This window comes from Lagenorhynchus albirostris, chromosome 5, assembly GCF_949774975.1.
Source record: "Lagenorhynchus albirostris chromosome 5, mLagAlb1.1, whole genome shotgun sequence".
Taxonomy (NCBI): Eukaryota; Metazoa; Chordata; class Mammalia; order Artiodactyla; family Delphinidae; genus Lagenorhynchus; species Lagenorhynchus albirostris.
This window is the reverse complement of record NC_083099.1, coordinates 24397126-24421142: the sequence shown is the minus strand read 5'-3', so window position 1 is coordinate 24421142 and position 24017 is coordinate 24397126. Positions and strand designations below refer to the sequence as shown.

The 24017-nt window shown below is 37.5% G+C and overlaps 1 protein-coding gene and 1 non-coding gene across 9 annotated transcripts in view; one reads left to right on the top strand and one right to left on the bottom strand.

Moving 5' to 3' along the window:
• Positions 1-24017, bottom strand: part of TFDP2 (transcription factor Dp-2) — a 164961-nt gene that overhangs the window by 117555 nt on the left and 23389 nt on the right. For 2 of the 8 annotated variants that reach the window (XM_060149700.1, XM_060149702.1), the window contains exons 1-2: positions 8171-8274; positions 113-179 (exon numbers count right to left, since the gene is read on the bottom strand). The exons of 1 other annotated variant lie outside the window; for it this stretch is intronic. In XM_060149700.1, the coding sequence (XP_060005683.1) occupies positions 113-179; positions 8171-8185 (82 nt within the window). In that variant the 5' untranslated portion in view covers positions 8186-8274. Of the gene's footprint in view, positions 1-112; positions 180-8170; positions 8275-24017 lie in introns of those variants that run through there. 5 more of the 8 variants (XM_060149704.1, XM_060149701.1, XM_060149705.1 and 2 more) reach the window with 5 other exon arrangements.
• On the top strand, positions 17935-18006 carry TRNAG-UCC (transfer RNA glycine (anticodon UCC)). The gene has a single exon. It is a non-coding gene; the product is annotated as a tRNA-Gly (tRNA).

Here is a 24017-nt window from a genome sequence, read left to right as displayed (position 1 = left end):
AATATTATATAATTATTATACATAAAGTAATTCTTCATTTAACTGTTTATTTTATATAGCAAATGCAATAAAACTAGCTCAATGCAGAAAATTTTTATTCAACTGTCCTTACCTTTTGTTGGACTGAGATTCTGATCTATAAATCCTCTTAATTCTGCATTTGTAGAAGTCAAACCAACCTGAATAAAACAGTTTAAAAAATTATACATAGGATCTTAAATAATATGTGATCACTTAATAAGCTATTATTAATAACCTTCCATCAGAGGTCCATATCAAATATTATACATTGTCACATAAAGGTGAGTTAATGATATCAACTATAGGAGCTGGATTAAAACATTGTCATTTTGCTTGAAATGGGAAAAATAATGCACTGTCCAGATCAAGATAAAAATTAATGAAATAATGTCACTTATGAGCAGATGTGAGATCTACAGATTTCACTGATGGTTTTTTTTTGAAAGCAAGTAATCTGGCAACCATGAAGTTGCCAAAAGATATACCAAAATTCCACCCTCATTGCTGCCCTTAATTTTTACTGTTCACGATCACTGCATATAATGCTTTTAAACATTATGACCTGTAATGGACCAAATAAAGACCATTAATACCATAACGCAGACATGAGGTCCACTGGCCTTGGGTTCATCCTGCAGTTCATCAAGCCCACTATGTGTATGGCCGTGGTCAAGTCACACAAGCTCTCTATATCTCGGTCTCCTCGTCCATAAATTAGAGGCCGCTAAAGGTGCTTACCAATTCAGGTTGTTAGAAAGATTAAGAAAAAGAATTCATGTAAAGCACAGGGCTTGGCACAAAGTGCTCCATCCATTTTAATGTTCATTACTGTTTGTAAGATACTTGAGGGACTACCTAAAGCAAGTGTGTTTATAAATTCTCCTTTAGACAATATATTTCTTTTAATGTGATGTCTACTGGACTACTTGGAATCATAAGCTGAATATGGTAGTATCAGCAAGCGGAGTTTTAAAATTTCATTATAGATAGAGCCAGCAGGAAAAAACCCTCTATTTTTAAAAACTCGTCACAAAGCAAGTATCCAACAAATGGTTCTACTGTTACTACTGTATTATTGTTTTAATCCTTGTAGATTTGTAACCTTGAAACATCCACGCTAATTTGGTACCCCAAACATCCCCTCAAAGTACTAACACACCGAAAGGATTTTAAGGCACACGTAGTTCTGTAAGTTTGTATCTGTGTACTTGCTTTATGTTTTTAAACTATCCACTGCTTTAACACTGTATATTCTTCAAAACCACTCATTTGATACTTTATAATTTCATAATATAAGAGCTAATTATTTCATTATTTGGGAATTCAGATGTTCTACTAACAGCTAGTTCTTTTTTTCAAGAGATGCTACCAGAAATATTTCTACATATCGTTCACATCATAGAAAAGTAATTCTGATGCAAACCTATGTCTGGCATCTCATATTAAATTTTTATGGAAGCGGCTGAAGACAGAGGCATCTAAAACATAGCCTCTTAATTCTATGTAGATAATGGTGCAGATCCTTAATCCTGTCTAGCTTCTCGTAAGTATTCTATGAGAAGTAAACCTTTTGCAACACAATTTCCAACAAAATACCACTGCATGGATTTCCAGAGCTGCTCACAAATACTAACGTTAAGCGTTCAATTTGTAAATGCCAAGAGTTTACTGTGATCACTAACATGCCTCTCCTTTTTAAGCTCTTCTACTACAAAAAAAGAGAAAGGCGAAATGTTTGTTGGTGCTCTACTGTAAACAGAAAGCAAAGAAGGCAAAGACAGCCTTTAATATATTCCATGCTTCATACAATGTGATTATTTAATACATTACAATAACTTCAAAAGTATCCGTTTATACCTTTTTGTTATTATACAAAGATAACGGCAAAAACCTCAACCAAAACCACATATTCACAGACGAGAGTTCAGTTACTGGATTACTGTTACATTTAAACACCTGCTCTTACTGTTTAACTTTTGCTACTTCTAAGTGAAGTAGCAAACGAATTAGGAAATGTTTTAAGCAGCTGTACACCTGCACCTTAGTGAACAACAGGTTATACCCCAAAAAGATAAAAGTCAATTGTAAATCAATAGTGTGTGTACTTTTGGTCTCATGGATGGAGGGGAGGTGTTTGTATTCAGAGCTTAAATAAATACTACTAAAATTTATTTAATTAAAACTTCAAAAATGTATTAATTTCTGCTTTCATAAACACTGTATAGTTTAAAGATTCAAAGAAAAAGTAGATATGCAAGTAGAAAAAGTTGGGTAGGAAAGGCATTTAAAAATATTAGCTATTCTTTCTTTATTCTGTCCATTTAAAAAGGATCTTTCTATATCATGTTTCTCCAGATCAAGAGAAAAAAGTAAACTAATTTTATGTAAAATTTTTCATCTAATAAGATCCTGAGAAAAGTTTTCTATCAGGATATTCAAACACTGTGTTGCATACTGTAAGCAGTCACTAAATGTCTATTGAATAAAAAATATCCAAAGCCCAAATGTTAAGAGTCAAACGATATTCCCCAATAACAGCATTATAATTTCACTGATCTTTAACATTTCAGACTGATATAACTGAAAGATTCAAAGCAAGATTGTGTGTGGTCAAAGTTCAGCTCTACCATTCATTCACAAGCAAGGTATTCTTAGAACAGTCACTGCAAAATGAGGATGACAATACACACGTGTGCAACTCAGACAGCTCTTTAGACCAAATTAAATAATTATGTGAACATGTTTATTAATGGCAAAGCAATATTCAAGTTTGGGTCGTTAATTCAAAGGGCAATGGCCTTACTACTTCAACACTGACCTAGACAATTCATAAGAGAGACACAAATGACCAATAAACACAGAGAATACCAATTTGACCTAACTAGCAATTAGAGAAATGTAGTAAATTACATACCATTTTTTTGCTGATTAGATTGACCAAGATTAGAAAGAAAATAAAGGGAAATGGCACTTTCATACACCACCAGTGAATATGTAAATTGGTGCAACCTTTCTGAAATGCAATTTAGCAATATGAATCAAGAGTCCAAAAAGTACATACTCTTTGGGCCAGTAATTTCGTAAGACTTTTGTTTCATGGAAATAATCCAATGAGTAAACAAAAATAAACAAAAAGTTAAAAAAAAGAGAAAAAATGGAAATAACGGCCAATATTAGGAAACTAGTGTAATGTCCATAGAATAGATAACATAAAAGAGCAATTTAACATGATGTTACAGAGTTATCAAGACAAGAAAAGGTTTTCATCATAGAGACTAAGCTAAATAGTAGGTTACAAAACAGTCTGGCCTCATTTTTATTAAAAAAAATATAATATACATAGATTTTGGGGTATATATATATATATATATATATATTTGTGTATATACCAGATGTGTTTGTTCTTAGGCAGAATTTTCCTGATAATCTCTAGGCTAGTTTCTTTTCTTTATCTGTACTTTCTAATTTTTCTGTAATGAGTATTATGGCTTACATATTGTTAAAAGATTCTTTGACAAGGCAAAAAATTACATCTCAAAGTATCTTTCAAATTCTTTATTGTATACTAAGTGAACTTAAGTGAGAACACATCTCCATTTTTGGAGATACTAAAAGAGTATCACTGGATACTAGATACTACCTGATAACAATTTTGTCCCAGATACAATGAATATATTGCCAGCTCTGCAGAACTTCCTTTTGCAAAATGAAACATCCCACACTCCCTGCAGTTCTGGTAGGGCTGTTCATCTTGGAGCCTCAAATGTGCTATGACAATAGGAGTGGACCCACAGTGAAGCAGCAAACCATTTATGGTACCCTACTTCCTTCTCTACTTGTCTAAGCGTGTGGGCCAAGCAGAGTTAACCAAAGCTCCTCCATGGAATTTGAAATATAAATACTAAAAAAGAAAAGTTCCCTCTCTTCTCCTTATAAGCATTATAAGGCCAATGTAGGCTATTATGCCACAATATAAAGCCAAGAGTTGGAAAAAGGGAGGCAGAGCCCTGATGCCTATCATTTCCCTGAACCCGGTTGTATTTGAAGCCAGAGTACTCCAGACTTTTCAGTTATGCCAATCAACACATTCCACGTTTTGCCTTAAGTGATTCTGAATAGGGTTTCTAACACCTGCAACCATAAGAGACCTAGGATGGCATGGCTGAGGCAAAACTAACGTTTCACAAAAAACTGTTCTCATAAGAGAAATGCAAAATGAGAAACAGGAACTGAAGATGCAAATATTTGAACATATGTTTAATAATGCTTCCACAGGGCTTCCCTGGTGGCGCAGTGGTTGAGAGTCCGCCTGCCGATGCAGGGGACACGGGTTCGTGCCACGGTCCGGGAGGATCCCACGTGCCGCGGAGCGGCTGGGCCCGTGAGCCCAGCACGTCCGGAGCCTGTGCTCCGCAACGGGAGAGGCCACAACAGTGAGAGGCCCGCATACCGCAAAAATAACAATAATAATAATAATTCTTCCATAAAACCTGCGCAATCTCTTTTATATCTAAGAGTCACTTTTCAGCGGCATGTGACACAATTATCGCTCCACCCCCACTTCCTGAAACACTGTCTTCACTTGGCTTCCACATCATCAGGGTAACGTTCTTTCCTTCCTTTCTGTCCATTCCTTCAGTGTCCTTTGCTGCCTCTCCTCCTCCCCAATTGTTGGATATTCCCTGCGTTCAGACCTTGGTCCTTATGTATTCTCTAGCCACGCATGAACTATATAATCTCATGGAATCATACTGCTTTAAAATAATCAATCTAATATGAAATGACTCCAAAATTTTTATATGCAGCCCCAAGCTTTCCCCTGAGCTCCAGAGTCATTATTAATCATTATATTAACTGCCTGGTCAATATCTCCACCTGGATGTTTTCAGGTCCCTCAACTTTAATATATTCAAAACAATTTTTGAGTTTGCCACAAAATCCTGCACTTCCCCAAGGGTTCCTCTTCTCATTAAACCGCAAAGGCACTTACCCAGTTACACAAGCCAAATGCTGAGAAATCTTTAACTTCTTCCCTGTCCCCATATCCTAATTACTCAATAAGTCCTGGTGGCTGTCCCTTCAAATACATCTTAGATTCAACTACTTTTCCCCATCTCTAATATCATTACCCCAGCTCAAGTCACCATACTCTGATGTCTGAACTACTGGGACAAATACCAAATGAGTTCCCCACTTCTACTATGACCCTCTGCAGTCTATTCACTCAGCAGCCAGACAAGCTTTTGAAAATGCTAAGTCAGGACATGAAACCATCCTCAAATCCTCCAATAGCTCCCCACTGACATTTAAAACACACGCTGCTCATCCCAGTGTTTGAGGCTCCCCATGACCTGGAGCCTCGCACTCTCCCCGGCTTAATTACTCTGTTCCGTCTTATCAACTGGTCCTTTGCTGCTCTTTGAACAGCCTCACTTTCTCCCGCCTCTACCTGGAATGCTCTTGCCCCAGATATTCACATGGCTGGCTCCTTCTTCTTGCACTGAGACTGAAGAGCATTCTTCTGTCTAAACATCATTTCCTTAAAGAGGACTCTTCTGAACACCTTGTTGAAAGAGATCTCCCTCATCACTGTCACTTTCTCTCCTCTTACCCTGTTTTATTTTTCTTCATAACTGTTATCGTTACCTGACATTATATATTTACCATCTTCTCTCACTACACTATAAACCCCAAGAAGGTAGGAGCCCGGAACAGCGTCAGACACATCTATTTGTTGGAGAGAGATGGGGAGGGGGGAGATGAGAATGAGTTGTTCATGGCATTGTAAACTGGTATGAGCCTTCCCGTAAGTACCTTGACAAAATATATTAAAAGTCACAAAAATGTTCTTATCTACTGCAGAATGGCTAGCGAACTTGATTAAACGTTTAGCCTATTTCAATTCTTTCCCACATGCTTCAGCCCAGTCTGAGGCCTGACCTCTCCATGTCCCCAACTCCAAGGAATCCGAAGAGGGTCAGCTCATGACGTAGCCCTTTCCCCCTAGGTTGCTGTAGCGGAAAGAGAAACTGTTTGCATACTCTTTGATTACTTCCAAATATACAAATGAAATTATGGGAGAATAGTTACCACTGGTTCAAATGCTTTGTTACTTTAGGGAAACAACTTTTAATATGGCAAACTGTACATATGGCTAGGAAGATTTAAGGTACATTTTTAAGCCAAAATATACTTGCTACTTGAATGTTAACCATCTTGTTGCTCAGGATAACTTTTATATTCTCTTTTTTCTAGAGGAGGGAAAATCAAGGAAATATCCTGGAAGAAAATTCCCAATACACAGACTAAAAATTTGCTTCTTCTTTTCCCCAGACAGCACTTAAACGAATATATACAAGAGCCATAGATTAAAACAGACTACTCTTAATGGATAAAGAAGATGTGGTACATATACCACACGAACGAAATGAAATTGGGTCATTTGTAGAGACGTGGGTGGACCTAGAGACCGTCAGAGTAAGTCAGAAAGCGAAAAACAAATATCATATATTAACCCATATGTGTGGAATCTAGAAAAATGGTACAGATGAACCGGTTTGCAAGGCAGAAATAGAGACACAGATGTAGAGAACAAACGTATGGACACCAAGGGGGGAAAGCTGGAACTGGGAGATTGGGATTGACATATATACACTAATATGTATAAAACAGATAAATAACGAGAACCCTCTGTATAGCACAGGGAACTCAACACCACTTCGCTGTACAGTAGAAACTAACACAACACTGTAAAACAAATGTACCCCAATGAAAAAAATTTTTAAAAAGCAGACTACTCCTGATAATTTATGCTAAAATAATTAATTAGATGATAATGAACCAAAGTCTATATCTGCTTATAGCTACTCCTGTGTGTTAAAAGGCCAATAATGGGAAAATAGAGATAAGTAATCAGGGTGTTTTTTTGGTTTTTGGCTGTTTTTTGTTTGTTTGTTTTTGATGCTCTTCTCTAAATGTATAATGGGTAGTATCTGGAACTATCTGTGTGGCTCACAAGATCTTTTTATACAATGTAACACTTGCCTCTGGTCACAACTAGCCAAACTACTAGCAGATATCAGGCTGGAGTAGTGCCAGAGGTCCTTCCCAAGGAGTCTGAAATTAGAGCTGACATAGGCAGACAGGATTTGTCAGGCTGCCTGCCCCCATTTCCTTCACCCCTCTCTCTCTCTCCCTCTCTCTCTCTCTCTCTCTCTGAATAGGCTGGTACTGTAACAAGTAGATCAAGATGCTGACTGAGAACTGAGGAAGATGCTTTGCAGAGAGACAGAGAGTAATGAAGCCAATGCACAGAAACAAACAGAGATGACAAATGGAAACCAAATACTGCTTCGATTCCTGGTAGATTTCAAGTTTCTGGACCCAGATCTTTCTGAGGACCCACTAAATTCCTCCTCTTGAATTCGCTGAGACATCCGGTATCTTTATAATAAATTCCCTTTTTGTTTAAGGTAGCCCAAGCTGGTTTCTGTTACCTGTAATCAAATATTCCAACATAATCTGGGAACAGTAATTATAATAAATTATTTCCCTATATGTTATAGTATTTCTTTTCTGGCATAATCCTTCACCATGACTGGAAATAAATCCATTGATACAGGGTGATAATAAGAATGTAACTTGAAAGGAAGTAGATTCAGAAGTGAGAGCCTTAAGCAAAAGAAAAACAGAAATAACTTCTCCAAAAAAGCTAAGTCTCATGTTCCCTCAGAAATCATCTCATGGAGGACAGCAAGCTTCTTCTGAATAACATCTGACTGTACACACTTCCAAGAGTAAATCCAAAAGAAAAAATGTGAGCCAAAGAAAACAGTGATTTTTCTCAATAATGCCAAGTAAGTCTCCAGCAAGCACCAAAACAAATTTATCACAGCACACAAAACAGGAGGGGTGGGGGAGTGGGAAACCTTCTGGAGATAGCAATTTTGCAGCTGTTGAGATGGAGCAACCTGGCACAATATTCAACAGTGTTAAAGTTTACCATCTCATTCTTTGCAGGAACAAAAACAGTGATCAACTAATGCCGGTAAACTGAATTTCATTAATCAGAATGACAAAGCAAATACGCATACGAAAAAGTACAACTCATTTTTTAAATACTTACATTTAAAAATTTACAGATACTTACATTTTTTGCCGTCATGTCAAATTGTATTCAATTTAAAATTCTGTAAAGCCATTAAAAAACAAACAAAAAACCAAAAGAAAACAAAAAACTTCGTCTTCAATATTCTTTAAAAGAACATCCTGTTAAAGGGAAAAAAGGGAATAATAATGTAATAATAATAATAAGCAACATTTATGTCATATTTACTATGTGGCATGCATTCTTCTTTAAATTATCTAAATTAACCCTCACAACAACACTGTGAGATAGGTACCATTCTAACTGTCATTTTCCAGATAAAAATTGAGATTTAGAGATGTTAAATAATTTGACCAAATCAACTCAGCTAAGAAGTGACAAAGACTGGGCTTTGAAATATTATACCATGCTGTTTTAGATAATCCACTGAAAGCAACACCAGGGCTTCTTGGAGAAACAGCCACTCCCAGCACTGGGCAGGTAATGTATAAGATAAACCTAGAACATTGTATTGTACCTAAAGTAAGTATGGGCTCGAAAAAATGATGGAGACATATGAAAAGTATACAGGAGCCAGCTTAAAGGGTCTACAACTTAAAGGGACAACTTAAGCTAGTTTAAAGAGGCAATTAAGCACCTAAGTATATACTGATAGCAACAGACTAGAACAGATTCTAAACCCATTAAATAATAATCCAGGAGTCCATACTGATAGAAACAGATAACGAGGAGGAAGGGAAAGCTCTTCTCTGCAATACAATGCCAACTAATATGTATAAAGAAATGAAGCAGTTAGAAAACTACCGATTTGTAAACACTGTGATATTAATGGATTGGGCAAGAATCACCAAAAGATGCTAAAACTAGTAGATGAAAGTTGGTGAGCAAAAGGATATTTACATAGTCTTGAAATATTTCCCTACAAAATACCTCTTAATTCCAATTTTACAGTGCAGAAACCTGGCACATACCACTTCATCCAAGGTGATCAAAGCTACCAAATGACAACCAACAATGAGACAAACCAACATCATGCATCTCCTCAAGTGCACGGCAATGGGTACAGTATCACTTCTGAGGTATTTCCCAAAATGTATAATCTAAATCTAATCATGAGGCAGCAACTGAGAAATTCAAATTGAGAGACATTCTATGAAATAATGGCCTGAGCTCTTAAAAAAGTATTAGTATCATGAAAGACAAAGGAGGCTTAAAGAAACAGTCCAGATTTTAAAAGACTAAAGTCATATGAAAATTAAATTTAATGCATGATCCCGGACTGGATTCTGAACCACAAAAAATAATTGCTATGAAGACCAAGGGCAATTGGAGAAATCAAGACATGGTCCACAGGCTAGATAACTGTATTGTTTCATTTCTTGCTTTTTTGATCAGAGGATTGTGCTCTTTTTTTTAAGTAAATGTCCTGATTCTTAGAAAAAATATACCAAAATATTTAGTAGTGAAAGGGTATGATAGGAGCTACTTACTTTCAAATGACGAAAAAAATATATAATCTCTATATATGGAGAAAGTGGGAGTGATAAAGCATATGTGGCAAAATGTTGACAATTGGTCAATCTGGGTGAAGGGTACTCAGGAGGTCTCTGCCCTATTTCTGCAACTTTTATTTTAAAATTATTTCAAAATTGGGCTTCCATGGTGGCGCAGTGGTAGCGAGTCCGCCTGCCGATGCAGGGGACGCGGGTTCGTGCCCCGGTCCGGGAAGATCCCACATGCTGCGGAGCGGCTGGGCCCGTGAGCCATGGCCGCTGAGCCTGCGCATCCGGAGCCTGTGCTCCGCAGGGGAGAGGCCACAACAGTGAGAGGCCCGCATACCGCAAAAAAAAAAAAAAAAAAAAAATTATTTCAAAATTAAAACTTTTATAAGACATTCAAGGGGAAGGATAAAATAAAATTTCACTTCAAAAAGGCCATAAATAATAGGGACTTAAAGAAATGGAGGCTCCATATGTCCGCCTTCTCTGCTAGAATTTGAATCTGCAAGTCAAACTGTTGGGGCTTGGGGGGGTGGGGAGATGTTTTTACTTTTCAGTAAAGCAATATAATTTTTCAATGATAAAGAAAACATATATTTAAAAACCCAAGCAAGACCTGAACTACGACTGTGATTTTTGCTTTCCCACTGTAGCTGCAGATCTGTTCACGTCTGTCATGACCTAATATGAAAATCAAGTTCCTACAATGGAACTGCTTCACATTTATCAGTTATTTCTTATGTCCTCTTCAGTGTTACAAATATGACGTAAATAATAAAGCACAAGTTCATGACATCCCATTCACCAAACTACCTGACATAGTCACACTAAGGAATTTAAGGCTAAAATGTAAGTATTGCATTTTGAAGATTAATATTTTAAGCAAGTTTAATATATCTACATAAAACTCTGTAGCTAACAGATATGAAACATCTCTTTAAGCACAGACTTACAAAATTTGTCCACATACAAAATCACCAATGGAGTAGCAACAAATTTCAGAGACAATATTATACAGATTATGGTCTCTGACCACAATGAAATTAAATTAGGAGTCATTTTTTTCTAAAGTTGTATATTTAGAAAATAAAACTATAGCATGGCTAAAACAATCCATGAATTAGAGAAGGAAATTTAAAATGTTTAGAACTGAATGACAATGAAAACAATAATAAAAAAAAACGGTAAAGTGCAGCTGAAATAGTACTTAGAAGTAAATTTACATTTCTCTTCATTCATTAAGTAATCAACTTACAAGCTTTTTAAAAGATCAGTGGGAACTCAAAGAAAGAAGAAAAGAAACAGAAGAGTAAGAATGAATGAAATAGGGGGCTTCCCTGATGGTGCAGTGGTTAAGAATCTGCCTGCCAATGCAGGGGACACGGGTTCGATTCCTGGTCCGGGAAGATCCCACATGCCGAGGAGCAACTAAGCCTGTGCACCACAACTACTGAGCCTGCGCTCCAGAGCCCGCGAGCCACAACTACTGAGCCCACGTGCCACAACTACTGAAGCCCACGTGCCTAGAGCCATGCTCCGCAACAAGAGAAGCCACCGCAATTAGAAGCCCGCGCACCGCAAAGAAGAGTAGCCCCAGCTCACCGCAACTAGAGAAAGCCTGTGCATAGCAATGAAGACCCAACACAGCCATAAATAAATTAATTTAAAAAAAAAAAGAATTAATGAAATAGGAAAAAAAAATTAAAATAACAACTGGTTCTAAGTGTCCTGCTTGAAGTAGACATATAATAAGCAGCAGTGTAGCAGAGTGAAAAGAGCATGATTTTTCTTTTTTTAACTTAGGCTCAGTCTGAGCTGACACTTATTAGCTGTGTGACCTTGAACAAGTGACTTAACCTCTTTGAGCTTCAGTGTCCTCATTTGAAAAATAGGTATACAGAGTTTTTCAGGGTTATATCAGTGAAACAGGAGGGAAGGGGGCAGGGCACAACCTTTGAAAGAATGACATAGCCCTTGAGGTTACGACATAAAACAGGTTAGAACCAATTAGGTCCAAGAGGGCAGAAGATCGACTTCCAGGAGACCTTGAGCCTCATTACAGGCCCACTGTAATACATTAGCATATGCTAAGCGACACACCCACAGGCGCCATGACAGTTCCAAGGCCAACCATAAAAGGCCAAGAAGTGGACAGTAGTGGCCCAATTCCTGGAAATCTCCGTCCCTTCTCCAAGAGAGGTGGAATAATCCTCCCACTCGTTAGGCTATGAAATTACTCAGCCCATAAAAACTAACCACTCCATATTTTGGGGCCTCCTGCCTTCTGAGATGGCCCACACTCTGTCTGTGGAGTGTGTTTTCCCCAGGGCCATTCTCACCTTTTCAGACGGACCACATTCTGTTTGTGCAATGTGTATCTCTCTAAATAAATCCACTTCTTACCTATCACTTTGCCTCTCACTAAATTCTTTCTGTGACGAGACATAAAGAACCTGAGCTTCATTACATCCTGAGACAAGATGTGTGATCTCAATTAAAAGACAGTGGGTTCAAGTCCCAGTCTGGGTTTTGGCTGGGTCTGAGTCCCAGCCCATGGGTTAGAGTCCCAGTCTGGGTTTTGGCTGGGTTTGAGTCTCAACTTGTGGGTTCAAGTCCCAATCTGGGACTCAAGTCCCATCTGAGTTGTGCTGTTTCATTAGGAGTAAGTTAGATACATTGTGTCAAAGTGAAAAGCAACTGTATCACCCAAGGCAATGTAACAAATGTCCTCCAATTTATAAATACATAAACACTGAACACTCCAAACAGCCAAAAAAAAATCAGTTTTAAATATTTTTTAGATGGTCTAATGACCTATTGAAATATAGTTATAACAACAACAAAATAGACTCTTTTCTACCCAAAGTACTTGCTAAATTTTAGAAACCTGCTGTATCTACCTAAGGCAGATCCTGTTGCCTACCCAATATCATTTTCCTCCTCTTCCTTAGGAGAAGTTGAAGGTAGTAATATGCCCAACTGAAACTACTACATTCTGTCTCCCCCTCAGATGGGTTGACCATGACATAATTCTAGCCAATGAAATATAAGCAGACCATCACTGGGCTGGGCTACTAGATTCAGCTAGTAAATGCCGTTTTCCCCCCTCCCCATTTCTTCGTTTCCAGAGTATGCTTGTAATGGCTGGTGCTCCTTGTTTCCATGCATCTGCTTCCTTATTATACTCAGTGTTCAGTATGGGATTATATTTCCTAAGGGCCAGGTTGTTGAGTGACACTGTTACTCATGCAAACAAGAAGAAATAACAGGGTGTTACTATTTCAACACACTGTAACAGGAGGCAACCAATAAAAATACTTTGTAGCCACATTAACTGAGCTTAATAAGACAAAACATAATTTTGTTTAGAATTCCCTTTGCATCTTCTCACCAAAGATAAGCATAAACTGCAACCTCTAAATGTTACCTAAATGATAAAAGTTTGAAATAGAGCCAAAGTACATGAATATTTTGAGCACATTTACATTAATATCTCTGTGCCTCAATCTCTTCATCTACAAAATAGTATTAGTGCATCTACTTAATTAAATGAGTCAAGACTTGGAAAATAATTAGGACACTGCCTAGCAAAAGGTAATCAATGTTAAAGAAAAAAGTGGTTCACTGACTCATGACAAATTAAGGTTTCTTCCTCCAAAATAAATAATACTTAATTCACATGTAGTTGAAGTGATAAATACATTTAAATGTGGTAAAATGCTATTACATTTAAATCCAAGTTTACAATGCTATTACATTTAAATCCAAGTTTAAAGGAGAAAAAACAAGTGTTTAACTGTGGTTAAGAAAAACTCATCTAAAATTAACAAGAGTCGGCAATAACTTCCTTCATTAATTTATCTATCTATCCAGCATTTACTGAATACCCACTACGGGCAAAACACGAATCCAGGTACTGGAGACGTCCTAGTAGATGACAGAAACAGGAAGCATAAACCTTCAAGTGTAATTTAAATGATATAAAATTACATTAAGATAAATGTTATAAAAAGAAATGGGATTGCAACAGACATCTTCATTCAATTAAAAATGAAGAAGTATGCTGTACAGGCTTTGAGTGATAGCCTATAACCTTTTAATTAAAAATATACATTTCTAAGTATTTTTAAAGCTTTTATCTTTCTTTTACACTGTCTTCATTTGCAGTATATGACTTAAATCAAGGGCCTAGAAAGTAAATAAATGCAGCACTGAATGTTTCAAGAAACTGCCATCTTTGGCAGTATTGGTGATTCTCAAAGATAAACCAGTCATGTGCACTGATGCCTTATGTTTCATCCAGACTCAACAATTGTACTCTTCCTGTCACCATGCTCTGCTGTTGGGTAAAAAATTAAGTCAGATTTCTTCTTCCAGCTTCATGAACACATTATGTCAAGCTCAAAAAGTCAATCTTAGTGACCTCACCATCTGCCATGATCTCTTGTCAGACTCAGACAATTCAACTCCCACAGATGGTCTCAAAATGCAAGCCCCTTTCCCTTCCAAACACAACTTAGCAGCTGTGGGCACAAAGCCTTTTAAATTGGTACAACGTTAATCAAAATATAAGGAAGAAAGCAAAAATAATTATGAATACATTTACAGAACTAACATCACTTGAATCGGGGTTTGTAGACTTTCTCACACTGCTGAAAAAGATGTTACTAAAAATTAAATTTCAGCAAAGCCAGCATATTTCAATGGAAGGCAATAGTAATTTTAAATACATGCTCACGTTTCAAAGTTTGGAAAATATACACAACAATAAAACAGATAACAAATAGCAGCCATAATCCCACCTCTGAGAGGCAACTACCATAAATTTTTTTTTTTTTTTTTTTGCGGTACGCGGGCCTCTCACTGTTGTGGCCTCTCCCGTTGTGGAGCACAGGCTCCAGACGCGCAGGCCCAGCGGCCATGGCTCACGGGCCCAGCTGCTCTGCGGCATGTGGGATCCTCCCAGACCGGGGCACGAACCCGCGTCCCCTGCATCGGCAGGCGGACTCCCAACCACTGCGCCATCAGGGAAGCCCTACCATAAATTTTTGATATAACTTTCTTCAGTATTCTCTTTCTGCACTCTAACTTTTGATAAATGGTATTAATGAGAAGATATTTTCATAAAAAGTGACAGTATATAACTTTTTGCTAGGTGATGAGCACATCTAAGTGCTTCACCTATATAATCTCATTCAATTCATATCACAACTCTATCAGGTAAATGTTATTACTGTTCGCATCTTACACATGGCAAAACTGAGCTTTAGAGAGTTGAAGTAATTTGGCCAGTTAATCAACTGTGTAAATGGCAATGCCAGAATATGAAGTCAGGATCTTAGACCAGCAGACATGTTCTTAACTACTATGCTAATTTGTAAAATATATTTGCCTTGAAATACAATAAATATATCCTCAAAATAAAACAAAATACATAATTACTATTACAATAAATCCATATATAAAAGGATAACTTACTATACCAAAAGAATTATTTTCATATAGTACAAAACATATATCATTGGGTCAGGTTTTTCCCCTTTTTAAAGGTTCTTTATTTAAATTTCAGTATTAAATTTACATTTATTTTTCTGGGTAGGTAGTAAACTTCCTCATTTTTTTACAGCTATATAGTATTCCTTTACATTGTTACACCATAACTTATGTCACTAGTCACCTACTGATGGACATTTAGATTTCCTACATTTCTACACTGGTGACAGTAATCACATTTTAGTGACTCAATCCTCAGTGTTTGATCTGCTCTCTGACCACCCTGCCAGCTCTGTGTTGAAACACTTTCCCATATCCTTCTCTCATCTAGGTCCACTGGCCTTCCCCTCCGTTCTTCAAAGACAGGCTCTCCTGCCTCAGGGCCTCTGCACATTCTGTTCTCTCTGCCTGGAACTTTCCCCAGCAGTTAACGCTCCTTCCTTCAGATCTCTTCTCAAATGTCACTTTCTCAGGGAAAACTGTCCTTCTCCCACTACCCAGACTAGGTCAGGAGTCTCCAGTTAATGCTCTCCTACCTTCTCCTTTCATAGTACACATCTGGTTGTCATTATTTATTTGTGTGATTATCAGATTGTGGCCCATCTCTACAACTGAAGAGTAAATCCCACGAGGGCAGGGACCCTATCTATTTTGTTTGTTTGTTTTTTGGCCGCACTGCACGCCTTGCAGGATCTTAGCTCCCTGACCTGGGATAGAGCCCAGGTCCTCGGAGTGAAAGCACTCCTAATTCCCTGGAGGTCCTAACCACTGGACCTCCAAGAAATTCCCAACCCTATCCATTTTGTTCACTTATTATATACCCAGTGTCTGGCACATGGTTGGAACTCAAGAAATATTTGTTTTTTGTTTGCTTTTTAAGAAATATTCATTAAATTAATTATGTACTCAATATTTTATTTATTTTCATGCTTTAATAATATATAATCTCATTTAATATGACTTGGTAGCAGAAAATGAGAAAACATATAAACATTGAACACATTCACACATCCGAAATGCCACTAAGCTACATAGCAGAATGTGTGTGTCACTTTCCTGTCATGAACAAAAAGTGTTTTGGAGCCAGCATTATATCTGTGTTCATTAATTTCAAAAAATGGGAAAAATTTTCTAATAGGGTGTATTTAATTTCACTGATGTTTAAGGTGAAAAGAACAGTAGGCAAAAGTTAACTTTTCTTTTTTTTTGGCTGCCCCAGGTCTTAGTTGCAGCACACGGGATCTTCGTTGTGGCACCTGGGTCTTTAATTGCAGCATGCGGACTTCTTAGTTGCGCCATGCAGACTTCTTAGTTGCAGCACGCACTCTTAGTTGAGGCATGCGGACTTCTTAGTTGCAACATGAGAACTCTTTATTGTGGCAGGCATGCGGGATCTAATTCCCTGACCAGGGACTGAAGCCGGGCCCCCTGCATTGGGAGCGTAGAGTCTTACCCACTGGACCACCAGGGAAGTCCCAAGAGTTAAAATTTACAAGCTGCCCCTTCTAAGAAACCATCAACATCTTACACTTAAAAAGAAAAAGATAATTGCTTTTACGTTCATTGTTCACCTATTTTAATTGAAAAAAAATGTGTCCAGGTTTACATAAGCTTTCACCTAGGACGCTACACAATGATAAAAACTGGTTAATACTACAAGCAATCTGTAACAACTTTTAACAGAGTCTTCTACATATGTGCAGGGAAATTACGAATAATGTTGTCTGAGCACTACTTATTGGTTCACTTATTCAGTAAATACTGATTGACTGCCTGCTGCTTGTCAAACAGTAGGCTGAGCATTAAAGATACTTCGAGAAACAACGAGACGGTCCCTGCTTTCATGGAGCCTACATTTTAACTCTGAAGGTAGGCATTCAACAATGTTTCCCAATTAGCTATGTAATTACAATTACTATAAGTGCTACTATAGAGGCAAAAAAAAAGATGCAAAGGAAGCACGTACAACAAGGGTCTGGAACTCTGGTGGTTTTAAAGAAGATTCCTCTGAGGAAGTGAAGTTTGAGCTGAGCTCAACAGACAAACAGAGTAAACCACTGGCAAAGAGAGAGGGGGACCTCACAGCCAGAGGGTGCAAACATGACAGGGGAATGCTCAGAGGAAGAAAAACATATGGCAAGTTCCAGTAGCTGAAGGAAGATCTATGTACCTGAAAACAAAGGGCAAGACGAGGAAAGACTGAGAGAGAAGGTTGGAGGCCCAATCATGCAGGACATTACTTTTTTCTTGTCTTTTTAATTAAATTAGGGGGAAGCCTTGGAAAGATTTTTAAGAGCCGAACATCTGAACCAGAGATACTAAATTACATTCACCAAAGATTAAGTACAAATTACGTGCATTCTAATTCTTGAAAAACTGGTAATATCACCTATAATATTCTGTAATTCCTTGGTAACTGAAATATTCACTCACTTCCTGACTATACCAGGTAAGTGTATATTCATCATCTACAATTCATTTATCTAACAAACACCTTATCCCATTAGAACAAAACTCAAAGCTCAGAAATAAACCAAAAAAAAAAAAAAGTCCCCAGCTCTCAAATTAGCTTTCATAAAACCTATGCACTTGTCAGTAACTCAAGTACACAGGCCTTTTTTCACTTGATTTTATTTAACATAAAATTCTTGGTAAATTTGCTTATCTTGATTTTCAGGGAGCAAATGGGTTAGGCACTGCTATAGGTGAGTACATTGACAAAGTAATTGACAACTGGCAGCTTAATACTAAGGAAAACTAGACATACTATATTTTACCAAGTAAATTCACTGAAACAGAATTTCCCCCGGGAGTTCCCTGGTGGTCCAGTGGTTAGGACTCTGCACTTCCACTGCCGTGGCCCGGGTTCAATCCCTGGTTGGGGAACTAAGATCCCGCAAACCATGTGGCACCGCAGGAAAAAAAAAACAAAAAAAATCCTCCCTCATTCCCTGGCAAAACCACATTAATGACATGGTCTTATACAAGCTTTCACAATAAAACCTAAGGAATATTATTGTTTAAAACATTTTCATAGATCAAAACATTTATTATTTGTTCTTAATTACAGAAAACAAAAGTTGAGAGAAAACTTATTTCTGCCCTGACCAAACAAGCAACATCAGAAGAAGTTACCCAAATTTAGAAAAAAATCACATTTCAAGATCCTGCCAAGAACCTAATAGAAAGCTTCTTTTATCAAGTGGTACAAGCCAAAATTTAAACCATTAATCAATTTATGCACAATGCATGGATTAGATCACCTGTTGTCCATATGCTCTTTAGCAAAGTCTTGTTTCCAGATAAATGTAGCTCTAGATAAGTAATACAAATGTTAAGATTTATCCCTACTTGATACATCACAACAGACTAGATGAGTTTTTAAAACATCACTTGGGTATTAATATAATTTACAGACAAAGTATTGTACAAAAAACTATGCAAGTGTAAAATGTTCAATTCACCTAAGGGTCCAAGAAGAAAAGAAAAATGGAGGCAATCAAAAGGAAGCAACTGATTATATAAAATAGGTAAGTAATGAGAACCTACTGTACAGCACAGGGAACTCTACTCAATGCTCTGTAGTGACCTAAATGGGAAGGAAATCTAAAAGATTGGGCATACGTATATGTATAACTGATTCACTTTGCTGTACAGTAAAAACTAACACAACATTGTAAAGCAACTATACTCCAATAAAATTAATTTTTAAAAAAGCTTAAAAAAAAAGGAAGCAATCAGTGAAGAAAACCGTACAGTTTCTAATCCTCATTTAAAACAGCACGGTTCGGGCTTCCCTGATGGCGCAGTGGTTGAGAGTCCGCCTGCCGATGCAGGGGACATGGGTTCGTGCCCCGGTCCGGGAAGATCCCACATGCCGCAGAGCGGCTGGGCCCGTGAGCCATGGCTGCTGAGCCTGCACGTCCAGAGCCTGTGCTCCACAACGGGAGAGGCCACAACAGTGAGAGGCCCACGTACTGCAAAAAAAAAACCCAAAAAACCCAGCACTGTTCTTATATAAATACTTCATCTATATCCAAATGGAAATGAAACAATTTTATATCCAGCATCATCACAAGAGCTACTTACTATATAATTACCCAAAATAACCTACAGAATAGTTATTATCTCCATTTTACAGGAGGGAAAACTGAGTCAGCTTAAATAACTTGCACAAGGTCATATACAACCAAAATTTGCATTAAAGTTACTACATACATGTTCCATGATATCATAAAAAGATGAGTTCCAAGCAGTTTTAATTTTAAAGTAATTTAAGATTTTAAAAACATTTAAGAAAGTTTGTATTGTATATAAATGGCGAAGAATATAAACTATTATATAGTTTAAAATGATCTAAAATCAACTTCTGTATACTTCAATAAGTTAATTAAAAAAACTAACACAACATTGTGAATCAACTCTACTCCAATAAAAATTAATAAAAAATTAATTAATTAATTAAAAGAGACTTCTAGAAAAATGGCAGAGGGTAAGAACATTTGTCTTGGGACTTCCCTGGAGGTCCAGCAGTTAAGACTCCACGCTCCCAATGCAGGGGGCCCAGCTTCAACCCCTGGTCAGGGAACTAGATCTCGCACACCACAACTAAGAGCCTACATCCCGCAACTAGAGAGCCTGCATGCGACAACAAAGATCCCGCATGACGCCACTAAGACCCAGCATAGCCAAAGAAATAAATAAATAAATATTTTTAGAAAAAGAACATTTGTCTTATTTATATGAGCCCTCTATCAACTTAGAGCTATCACATATTTTTAATTTGATTTATTTAACACTGGTTTAAAAATAAATTAATTTCTTAAAAGAAGATAGCCAGAAAGTACAAAAAGGTGTACAGCGAAATGTTATTCTCCTGATGCTGTTGGCCCATCTGCCTATTTCCCATCTGCCCCATTTATACCCCTGCATGGACAGTCAAAGTACTTTGTTTCTACTGTATCTGCTCCAGATTTCTTTTAAGCACATACAAGTAATACAAAACACTCTCGTTTTCCCATTTTTAAAAAAGCTGAGGGGCTTCCCTGGTGGCGCAGTGGTTGAGAGTCCGCCTGCCGATGCAGGGGACATGGGTTCGTGCCCCGGTCCGGGAAGATCCCACATGCCGCAGAGCGGCTGTGCCCGTGAGCCATGGCCACTGAGCCTGTGCTCCGCAACGGGAGAGGCCACAACAGTGAGAGGCCCGCGTACCGCAAAAAAAAAAAAGAAAGAAAGCTGTGAATTTCTGAGTATGAATTTTGTAATCTGCCATATCACTTGTTTGAAAGAGCTTTCCAGTTGATTCTCTTGGGGCTTCTCTGTAAACAGTCAGATCATCTGTAAGTAATGATTACTTTACCTCTTCAGCCACTTTACATACTTCTATCATTCTTTTCTCTGATTGCACTAGCTGATTTCTGCAGTACAATGTTAAATAATAGTGGGGAGTGGTAATAACAGACATTCTTTCTTATTATTCTTTAATCAGACTGTTCCTTTAATGATACTTAATGAAAAATATATCCATAGGTGCTGAAAGGGCATTTGATAAGATTCCATATGCATTCTTCATAAAATATAATCTTACTAAATATTAATCATTTTCTCTTATTAAATATTTATAATGAGAATTTAACAAGACTGTATAATGAATGCATGTTAAACCTTATCAAATCTTCTAAAAGCATATTTTAGCATTTGCTTAAAAGGCATTAGTAGTCAAAATTAATAATAATTACTAATAAATACTTAAAATGTTTTCTTATTGATAGAACTTATTTGTAAGAGTACGGCCCCAGTTGCTCTTTAGATGGGCAACCCTTTGACAACTTTATTTTTCCTATGGTAACCTGACAGCTTAGACTTTTCACCTCTTCTGGAGGTAGTTTTTGGTAGTTTATATTTTCCTGGATAATCATCCGTTTTGTTCAGGTTCTCAGTTTATCTGCTCCCAGGCTGATATTATTCAGCCTTAGAAAGGAAGGGAATTCTGACACATGCTACAACATGAATGAACCATGAGGACATTCTGCTAAGCAAACTAAGCCAGTCACAAAAAGACAAATACTGTAATTCTACTTACACGAAGTACTCAGAGTAGAGGCAAAATCAGAGAGTCAGAATGTATACCGAATGGTGGTTGCCAGGGGCTGGGGGACAGGGGATGGAAATGGGGGACTGCTGTTTAATGTGTATAGAGTTTCAGTTTTACAAGATGAAGAGTTATAGCTATGATGAACTACATAGTAAAAAAGGCTTAAAGTGGTAAATTTTATGTTATGTGTATTTTACCCACAATAAAAAAAATTTCTTTAATGGATAGACAATAAAGTAGGGGATGAGCAAAAACAAAAAACTTTACACGGAAAAGTAAGCAAAACAGCCACACAAATTCTGGAAAATACAGAGTAAGGATTAGCCCCATCTAATTATTAAAACCAGTTATAAAGTTACAACAATTAAAATGTTATATACTGTAAATGCAAAAGCGTATAGATGGATGGACCCAAAAAACAAGTGCAAGAATAGGTTTAAATCTACAAAGAAATTTAGTATATATCAAAGTTGACACTTCATATTAGTTAGGTATAAATGGTTTAGGTAGATTACTCAATAAATAGCAATAGGATACAAGACAATTGAGTAATCATCTTAAAAAAATTAATTGGAGGGCTTCCCTGGTGGCACAGTGGTTAAGAATCCGCCTGCCAATGCAGGGGACGTGGGTTTGAGCCCTGATCCGGGAAGATCGCACATGCCGTGGAGCAACTAAGCCTGTGCGCCACAACTATTGAGCCTGCGCTCTAGAGCCCACGAGCCACAACTACTGAGCCCACATGCTGCAACTACTGAAATCCGCGCATCTAGAGCCTGTGCTCCACAACAAGAGAAGCCACCGCAATGAGAAGCCCACGCAGCTCAACGAAGAGTAGCCCCCACTCGCCGCAACTAGAGAAAGCCCCCCCCACAGCAACAAAGACCCAACGCAGCCCAAAACAAATAAATAAAATAAAATAAATTTATATTAAAAAATTAATTGGAGCCATAATTTGTACCTTGTTTGAAACAAATTCCAGACGGATCAAAAAATCCAATGCAATTTTTTAGGTGTTAGAAGAAAACACGGGAGCTTGATTTTTTAATCTGTGTGGAAACCTCTTCTAAAATATGAACCCAAACCCAGGAGTCATCAAAGGAAGAAAACTGATATGACTACATTTTTTTATATTTAAAGAAAACACCACAATGCAAGTCATAAGAAAAATAAACTGGAAAGTAATATTTGCAATTCACATTCCAAAAACAGAGTTAATTTCTAACCTATGAAAGCTCCTATAAATAAACAGAACATAAATAGAGTCTAAAGAAAAATGGGCAAAAGATACATAACAGAAAGCACAAATGGCTTTTAAACATAAAATATATTCAACCTCTCTCATAAGAGAAATACAAAATAAAGCTGTAATACACAAGATCAAAAATACTGACACTGGTATACTGTACTGAGAAAAAGGAGGGAAAACAGACTTTATCATACTTGCTGGTGGTAGAATAAATAGGTACAGTCTTTATGCAGGGTAACTTCACCATATCTATGAAAATTATACATGTATATATCCCATGAGGTTTTTTCCTAGGGTCATGTGAAACCATAGATATAAAAGATACTCACTATGGTGTCACTTTTATAGCAAAAGTTAAGACAAACCCTGTTTACCAATATTAGACTAGTTAAACAAATCATGGCCTAAAACAAGAAGTAAGGGAGCACATTGTGAACTAATAAAGAATGACCTCCAATGTAAACCTTTCAGTGAAAGGAAGCAAGTTAAAGAGAAGTACGTGAAGCATACTAGCATTTGTATAAAAAGACTACCTCCTAGGCAAGGAACTGGCTGGACATATGGCAAAGAGTGGGAAGAACACATTTTTCTTTTCTTTGATCAATTTTAATGAAATAATAAGATGAGCTACTTACATCCTTTATACATTCTGTATTTTTCCTACAAACACAAAGTACCTATGTAACACACCAATTTAATTTTTAATTCTGTATTTTCCTTCATACAGAAACAATACTTCTGGACTTCTCTGGTGGCGCAGTGGTTAAGAATCCACCTGCGAATGCAAGGGACACAGGTTCGATCCCTGGTCCAGGAAGATCCCACATGCTGTGGAGCAACTAAGTCCGTGGGCCACAACTACTGAGCCTGTGCTCTAGAGCCTGCAAGCCACAACTACTGAGCCTGTGCACCACAACTACTAAAGCCCACGTGCCCTAGAGCCCACACGCCACAACTACTGAGCCCACGTGCCTCAACTACTGAAGCCCACATGCCTAGAGCCCGTGCTCTGCAACAAGAGAAGTCACCACAATGAGAAGCCCATGCACCGCAATGAACAATAGCCCCTGCTCACCGCAACTACAGAAAAGCCCGTGGGCAGCAATGAAGACCCAATGTAGCCAAAAAAAAAAAAAAGAGAGAGAGAGAGAAACGATACTGCTTTCAAAAAATAAGTAGAAATAATATCTGAAGTACAGAGTCAGGGTATGGTTTTTGTAACATTTTAGATAGAATCCTCGCTTAAGGAGCTTGAAAAACCAGAATTATTGTATTCTAATCAAATCCTATGTAAAGAAAAGCCTTTTTCTACAATAAGGTAGAGAACTAAACAAGACCAAATTCACCATATCTGACACACGGTGCAATGTAGCGACATGTGGGATTCCAAGATAAAATTACAGGAACACAGGTTTTAAAAAGCCAGAAGATGGCACTATTACTTCATTAAAGTCTCACTGGTACCTACATCTAAGTCTCTCAAGGTCTTATTAAGAGACCTGTTTTTCCTTTTCTCTATGTCTCTGTCCTGTTGCCCTTCTGCATTCGTGCCTG